Source organism: Callorhinus ursinus, unplaced genomic scaffold (assembly GCF_003265705.2).
Source record: "Callorhinus ursinus isolate GAN/ISIS: 27379988/994484 unplaced genomic scaffold, GSC_fseal_2.0 scaffold11, whole genome shotgun sequence".
NCBI classification, from domain to species: Eukaryota; Metazoa; Chordata; class Mammalia; order Carnivora; family Otariidae; genus Callorhinus; species Callorhinus ursinus.
Window position 1 is genome coordinate 6,992,739 of NW_027397073.1, and position 8,781 is coordinate 7,001,519.

Here is an 8,781-nt window from a genome sequence, read left to right on the forward strand (position 1 = left end):
CTCAGGTCAATTTTTTTGTTTGTAGTAGTTTTAGTTTGATTTCTTTCATCCTTTCATTGAATTTTTTCTTTTGAATATATAAAAATACACATAATTTGAAAGTCAAAATCTTATAAGAAGGTAGACTCAGAGAAGTCTCCTTCCTATCCATATACCCCCAACTACTTCTTACCAACCCCACATTTAAAAATTGTCATTGGTGTACAATTTATCTCTTCTGTTTCTCTCTGCAAGAAAAGGAAATATATATATGTTATATATGATATAATATATACATAATATATATTTACATATATATACATAATGTGTGTATATATATATATATATATTTAAATTATCCCTTCTTTTTTAATAGAAAGGGCAGCATGCTATACATACTCTTTTGTACTTTTTTCATTAAAAAATGTCCTGGGGGCGCCTGGGTGGCTCAGTCGGTTAAGCATCTGACTTCAGCTTGGGTCATGATCTCGGGGTCCTGGGATAGAGCCCTGGGTCGGGCTCCCTGCTGGGCAGGGAGTCTGCTTGTCCCTCTGCCCCTCCCCCTGCTGTTGCAAGCTTTCTCTCTCTCTCAGATAAATAAATAAAATCTTTAAAAAATATATATCCTGGAAATCGCTATTGAGTTCAGAGGTATCTTCCTCATTCTTCTTAGTACTCCATTATCTGGATGTACCATAGTTTATTCAGTCAGTTTCTCATGGATGAGTACTAAGTTGTTTGTGATGTTTTATTCTTACAAATAATGCCACAGTTGTTAAAAACCTGTTCCTGTGTTGATTTGTACTTGCAGAGGTATATATTCAGAGCAGATTTCTAGAGGTATGATTGGTGGGTCAAAGAGTAAATGCATAGGTAGTTAGCGCCTTCCAAATTCCTTTCTTGGGGCATTGCCCAGCCTTCCCCCTACCCTACCCACTTGGGAGTATAGGGGAGGCCTGGCTTCCTCTAGGTGCTGTGGGAGGGGCTGCTAGGCTGCGGCCTACCTTCTCACAGCCTCCCTGAGTCCTCCTGCAGCTGGAAGACACTTCCCACATCATGGCTGGCGGCTGCTGCCTCCAGCCCTTGTGTCTCTCCTCGTCATGAGACATATAAAGAAGCAGGATTTCACTAGGACCGGAGGGATTTTAATGTGAAATCACAGGGCTTAAGAGAGAATGGTTTAGAGGACAACTTGAAATTTTATTGAGGTAATTGCAGATTCACATGCAGTTCTAAGAAATAATACAGAGAGATTTCATATATTCTTTACCCACTTTTCCCTAATGTTGACATCTTACACAATATAGTACAATATCTCGACCGGGATACGGACATTGGTATAACCTGCTACATTATTCAGCTTTTCCCAGCTTTTACTTGTACTCATTTGTGTGGGGGTGCACATATGTGTTGTTCTATTGTATTAAGCTGCATAAGCCTATCATATTAATAAAAGAACATTGCATTAAGTTCTATACAATTTTATCATCTATGTAGGTTTTCATATCTACCATGAGAGTCAAGATACTACACAGTTGGAACACGATGAGGATCCTTCCTATTGCCTGTGACAACCTACAGAGACACTTCTCTCCCACATCGCTTTCTATTTTTAACCTCTGGCAACCTCTAACCTGTTCTAAAGTTTCTGAATTTCTTAAATTTTGTCATTTCAAGATGTTATATAAATGGAATACATTCGTTATGTAACTTTTGGGATTGGATTTTTTTTTTTTTTTTTTTACCCAGCATGATTCCCTGGAGATTCATCCAAGTTTTTGTGTGTATCAATAGTTTGATCCTTTTTATTGCTGAGTTGTGTTCCATGGTATGGATGTACCACATACTGAGGTCTTTTATTTTATTTGGTATTAATTTGTAAGTGGCATTATGTTTTAAATTGTGGTTTCCCTGTTTTATTGTTAACCTATGGAAGTGCTGTTGGTTTTTAGGTGTTGATCTTGTTTACTAATAACTTGCTGAACTCACTTATTCTAGAAAATTTTGTAGATTTCTTGAGTTTGCTACATGGATAATCATGTCGCGTGCACTTGTCAAGGTTTTATTTCTTCCTTTCTAATCAGTATGCCTTTTATTTCTTTCTATTGCCATATTGCAGTGACTAGAACACCTAATATTATGTTGCATAGCAGCGTGGAAAGCAGACTTCCTTGTGTTTTTCTCAATTTTAGGGGAAAACATTTAGTCTTTCTAGCTTTTTTGCAGATGATCTTTATTAAGTTGAGGTGATTTCCCTTTTTTCCTAATTTGCTAAGGTTTTTATTGTGGGTGAGTGTTAAATTTTGTTGGATGCTTTTTCTGTATCAATCAATATGATCACATGATTTTTCTTCTTTAACTTGTTGATGTATTGAACTATATTGATTTGGTTTTCAAATGAGAAGTTACTTTGGACAGGTAAAGAAAGGAGTAGACTCTGTAAGACTTAGCCAGGTCTTACAAATGAAAGCCAGGGTGTTTAGATTTGAGTCTAGTGCATGGCATTGTCCGAAGTACGTTCTGTGACTTACGGTAATAGCAGAGACATAAAAATGTAATTTCATGGTCCCTACTAGTTTGAGAAACTGGGTTAAACTAAGTTTAATAGGCTTCTTTATTGTTGGACTTGTCAGAGCCTTTAATATGCTGCATTGAGTGCTCCCTATATTTCCAAAAGGGGAATAAAGTGTATACAGTTTCCCAATCCAGTTTATCCACAAAAATCTACCTTTTCCATAATGCCTATGGTAATGGGAAGATGCACTTTGGGGAACATTGCCATAGGAAATAATTTTTCCAATGAAAATTTCTGATGTGGGGTGTATTATAGAAGAAAGTCAGTATGCTATGGTGGCTCTGACATGTGGAACTTTAGGCAGGTTTCCTAGCAGCTGAAGGAATATTTCATTATCTGTTGAATAGGGAATAAATCTGCCTCCCATGATGGCAATGAGGTGTGGAGGTGAAGGGTGTGGGCTTTATAGTCAAATATCTTGATTCAAATCCTGGTTTTGCTCACCTAGAAGGTGTGGGGAACATTGGAGAAGTTGCTTAACCACCGTGTGCCTCGGTTTTCTCAAATGTAATGTGAGAATAGTAACAATTCCTATTCTCTAGGATTTTAGAAAGCTTTAATGAATGAAATGTAAAGTGTTAGAGACATATAAGGCGCATAGTAACCACCCAGGAGTTGTTACCTATGATGCTTGTAGTTGAAGGATGAAGTGAGATGATCAGAAAAGCACCCATACTCAGAAAGTCATTATTAGGAAAGTGGACCCAAGGGCAGTTGTAGGATGAGTTATGGGCAGGTGAATCTGTGGTCCCACATTGAATGCTTTCAGGACCAGCATGGTGAGAGTGCCAGTGAAGAGATTGCTTTTAAAAATATTTTTGTGGATTCTTCAGTATTTGGTGCCTGAATATGAGGGGTTAAAAAAAAAAAAAAAACAAAAACGACTCCAAAGTGACAAGGTTGAGCCTTGGCATTAGGGAAATGGATTTTGTAGTCACCAGGAATGAAGTCTGTCCTGGATATTAATGGGTAAGCCAGATAATTTTGGCATTGTAGTTAAAAAATAATAAATATTTAAGTTTCTGGTTTTAACAAGTGCAGGAAAATAAAGTGTTGCAGTCTGTTTATGCAAAAAACTGAAATCTGATCAGTATTGAAAAAGGAGCAATCTGATTATGCAGTTACACTACAAAGAGAATTATGCCCATGATACAACTTTGAACTTTGAGAACATCTCAGCTTTTTATTTGGGGCACTGAAGTAGTAAAATAGCTCCTCAGAGGAAATTAAGAGAGAGAAAGTCATGCTGGTGCACAGAACGAAGGAGAGAAACAATGCAAGAAGGAAGAACTGTAAAGGTCCTTTGAGAAATCAGTGAGCATAACTTAAAGAATGGGAGAAGGGAAAATGTGATCGCAATAGCAGAGAAGATTTAAGCAAGAGGGCAGCTTGGTAAAATGACTTAAGATAAGCCAAATGTATAAGATTTTTTTAAAAAAGTGTTTGTTTGTTTGTTTGGAGACTCAGCGTGCATGAGCAGGGGTTGGGGGGTGGGCAGAGGGAGAGAGAATCACCAGCAGACTCCACACTGAGTGCAGAGCCTGATGAGGTCCCATGACCCCAAGGTCATGACCTGAGCCAAAACCAAGAGTTGGATCTTAACCAACTGAGCCACCCAGGGGCCCCAAGATTTAGCATACTGTACACATACTTATGGACTTGACCTTGACTTAGAATACAGCCCAATTTTGTTTTCATCTTATTTCTCATTTTTTGGCATAGTGCCTTTGGATCGTAACCTTTGGGAACCCACTAGATCCCAGAATACCATTACCAGAAGGTAACAAGTCTAAAAACATTGAACAGGCCTTAGAATTTTAGTTAATAAATTAAATGTGTGTGTATGCATTTGTGTATTGCTTAACTTAAAGTTAAAAATTTTCTTCTTTCTGTATCTGCTTTTTATTATCTTTTCCTCAAAATCATCTTTTCCATTAGCCCTCAGGATATCATGGCGCTGAACACCATGAGTGAATTTTCCCAGATAATACTGCTTATTTTTGTGCCAAGTACAGAGGCTCTGAATCAACCAGAGTCAATGCTTTTGGGAAGAAAAAAAGAAGTCAGTTAATCCCTATTTGGCTGTCATGGTCAGCAGACTAACGGCCCCTCAAAGATGTCTCCATCCCAATCCCTGGAACCTGTGAGTATGTTACCTTTCATGGCAAAAGAGAGATATGATTCAAGTCAAAGACTTTGAGTTACAGAGGTTATCCTGAATTGTCCAGGTAGACTCAGTACAATCATGGACTCCTTAAAAATGGAAGAGGGAAGCAGAGAGGTAAGTCAGAGGAGGTGAGACTAGGGAAGAACGGTTGGAGATGCAATGTTGCTGACTTTGGAGAGGGAGCGCGAGTCCTGCTGGCCCATCCACGGCTGCCTCCAGCACAGATGCAGGAGACTTCCAGACCGTTCGTGGCAGGGAGGCTGCTTCACACCTCCCACCTGCAAAGCCCTCACAGCTGCCCACTACTGCCAAAGGATGACAGTAAACACATTTACAGACATTGTGACGTCAGTCAGTAGAAATGAAATCCTACTTCTCTTTTGATTTCCAGATCTCATGCAAGTACCTTTCACTGGCAAAATTTAACTTGGAATCCTGTTGGCAGGGGTCTGGTAGATGCAGTGCCTCATGTTCCAGCCCCAGAAAGACAGGGGTCTACCATGGAAGAAGAAAATGGTGCTGCTTGGCCAGAAGATGAGCTGACAAGTGTGGTCAAGCACAGCATCCTGTCTCCTTGTGGTCAAGCACAGTATCCTGTCTCCTCCCAGGAAAGAATGAGAGCCCAGCAAGGGAAAGGCAGCAACTCTCCCGGTGAGCTGACACTCATATTTATCAAGGTCCTGATGCACCTTTTAGCACCTTTTCTCCCTCTTTTAATTCTGAAACCACTTGTGGAAGAGTTGATCTGATTATAGTTACAGGACTGTTGTTTATTGAACGCCTGCTACAGGCTAGGCACTGCTATTGGACTGGGGATACAGCTAGGGTGACCAACTATCCAAGGTTTGCCTGGGACTGTTCTGGTTTTAGCACCAAAAGTCTTGTGTCCTGGGACACTGTTTGGTTCTGGGCAAACCGGGAGGGCTTTGACACAATAGTGAACAAGGAATTCTTTGCACTCAAGGAACTCACATTCAAGGTGGGAGGTCCAGAGACACACACAAAATAGAAAAATATAAAGGCACACTTTTACATATAGTGTGGCATCAATTTAGAAGGAACATGAAGTATTTATTTATATATTGGTTCATCTGTTCATTCTGAAAAAGGAGATGACTCCTTCTTTACCTAGTGGACAAAAGAGAGGGCCACCCCAGGACATAATTTTGCTTCCAGAAGGATCAGAGTGGATACCTATCAAGTGGGTAGGTTTCCATTACCCTTACGTAAGAGAATAGAAGGGCTGTTGTTCTGGCTTACCTAGCCTGCCCTTCACAGGTGGCTTTTGGGACAGGTCTATAACCTTTCAAAGAGGCCACATGCACCAGGAAGAGGAGGATGGGCACTCTAGCCCTACGTCTTTGAGAGTCAGCCCTGTTGGTTGCTTTCTGATGGATAAAGGTAATCCTGATTGAGGAATGGGTAGAAAAGACAGCACAAGCTCCCAAGTGAGCTGACCAGGAGTGAAGGTGGGCTAGACCTAGCCCCAGGACTTAGGGAGCTCTTACACCCAGGTGGTTTTGGTCACTGCTGTATCAGTGGTGACCAACTTGTCCTCATTTGTCCAGGAATAAAGGGTGTCCTGGGACATGGGACTTTAAACCCACAGCTAACTAGGGTGGCTTTTAGGATGAACATAGAGTTTATCATACAAGCCAAGACACTCCAGAGTGAAATGGGGTGGGGGGATATTGATAAATATACCAGTTCAACCATGTGTATGTTGGGGCCATCCCAGGGAGCCTGAGAGATGCAACCCTATTCACATTAGACTACATTTATTTCTGGTTCAAATTCCAGAAAGTGCAGTGCATTGTGCAGCTGAGGCAGGAGACCTTCCCTTATCCAGGACCCTGCTATGGTGACAGACTATGGGGACAGGGATTGTGGTGTAAATGTTTAACTAAACAGCTCAAATATGAGCTACATTACCCAATTACAGACAAAACTGTCCTCAGGGCACCAGCAAAGCAGGGGAACAACAAGAAAAGTTTAGAAATTTACAATAAAAATATCTAGCAAGTATCTATTTTAATTGAAGCACATCTATGTTTTGTACTATTTCAGAAAATAAAAATTCCTGTAAGTTACTTGGGATGCAATGGTATTGACAGTATGAGAGTCCGAATTAGCTTTCCAGCACTTTGTGTCTTGAGGGCGCCTGCCTGGGCCCCGCTGAGGGTGCAGTGCCCTTGACCCTGTAACACAAGGTTGGAGTTGGCCTGTCTGGGTGCTCCACCGTGGCTCAGCATTCTGTACTGCCACCAAAGTGCTTCTGACCGGAAGCTGTGCAGCGAGTCCAAGATGGATTGGGATTTGAACAAAAGTCCTCTGCAAAGCGCACACTGTTTTTCTTTATGAGGGTCGCTCTCGTGCTCTCTCACTAACCATATTGCAGAGGGAATGTTATCAAGTAGCAGCACGAAGTAATAGGGGATATAGAGGAGAAAGTAATGAGCTCTGTCCGGATGGCTGGGGGGGAAGAGATAGTAAATGTGTATAAGTCCCTGTCCATCCATGGAGTGTGGTTGTCTGCTGTTTCCTGGGGTCACTTAGATTCCCAAAGAGGAACTTAGTTTTTACGGGGTCTGATCCTTGAGGTCAGGAGGCCTGAAAATATTTAAGTATTTATTTCTTTGAAACCTTGAGACCATCAGGAGAGGAAAGGATATAAATGGAGCAGGAAGATAGAGGACTGTGGCCAAAGGAGTCCTGAGTACAGCCTGCTGAGCCCCTGCTGATGCTAAAACCAGGTGAGAAGCAGGGTGTGGGCTTTTACTCCAGTTACTGCTTTTCAGAATGGCTGTCTCACTGTCTTAGTTTTTTTTTTTTAAGATTTTATTTATTTATTTCAGAGAGAGAGAATGAGAGATAGAGAGCACGAGGGGGAAGAGGGTCCGAGGGAGAAGCAGACTCCCCGCTGAGCAGGGAGCCCGATGCGGGACTCCATCCCGGGACTCCGGGATCATGACCTGAGCCGAAGGCAGTCGCTTAACCAACTGAGCCACCCAGGCGCCCCACACTGTCTTAGTTTTATGGGCATATGTGTGTTGGAAAAAGTTCTTCACTTCATGTATCATAGGTATTTTACATGTCTGGATATAGATCTGAATAACCACTGAGGAGTGGCAGTGTGTCCCATCCTATGGATTTACCACAATAAACTGATTGAACCAGTTCACTAGGTATGGGAATACAGATAATTCCCAATTTTATTAATAAAAATAATGCTGTGATAAACATTTACTCACTTAAAAACCAGATCTCTGTGGGGCGCCTGGGTGGCTCAGTTGGTTAATTGTCCCACTCTTGCTCTCAGCTCAGGTCTTGATCCTAGGGTCGTGAGTTCAAGCCCTGAATTGGGCCCCATGCGGGGGATAGAGCCTGCTTAGAACAGGCAAACAAACAAACAAAAAAACAGATCTTAGCTAACTTGGCTAAATTTATTCCTCCTTAGGATACGTATCTTGAGGCAGCTTGGCTGTGTCAGAGGATACACAAAGTCACATTTTTCATATACATTGCTTAACTCTTGCGTATAGAAAATGCTTACCCGTTGACTCGTCCACAGCAGCATATGGCTATCCATGTTTCCTCCCACTCTTGTTAGCAATGGTCACTATCATCCTCTTCATTTATATATTTGCATATTCGATGTGCAAAAATTAATATGCCATTGTTTTAATTTTCATTTATCATAGATTACCTTTTCATATTTTTCTGTTTGTATTTGTTCTTATGTGAATTGATGTTTAGTGTCCCTTGCCTGTTTTCCTGTTGGGGTATTTGTGGGATTTTTTTGGTCACTGATATTGAAACACTTTACACTTAGAAAATGTTACACTGTGTCTCCTACCTTTCATATATCCCTCTCCTGATTGCCCTGCCCTTTTTCTTTGTTAGTGTATGTTTGCCATGCCACAGTTTTAAGGTTTTTCTTTTTTTCTTTTCAATTGTGTGCTTTTTTGTGTTATGTTAATCACTATACATTAAATCATTAGTTTTTGATGTAATGTTTCATGATTCATTGATTCCTTATAACACCCAGTGCTCCATGCAG

General features: G+C 40.9%; 1 protein-coding gene across 2 annotated transcripts in view; it reads left to right on the forward strand.

The window, feature by feature from the left end:
• The first annotated feature begins 7,324 nt into the window (after positions 1 to 7,324).
• Positions 7,325 to 8,781, forward strand: part of CD226 (CD226 molecule) — a 91,585-nt gene continuing 90,128 nt past the window's right edge. The window contains exon 1 of one of the 2 annotated variants that reach the window (XM_025886626.2): positions 7,325 to 7,474. In XM_025886626.2, the coding sequence (XP_025742411.1) occupies positions 7,462 to 7,474 (13 nt within the window). In that variant the 5' untranslated portion in view covers positions 7,325 to 7,461. The remainder of the gene's footprint in view (positions 7,475 to 8,781) is intronic. The other variant, XM_025886624.2, reaches the window with a different exon arrangement.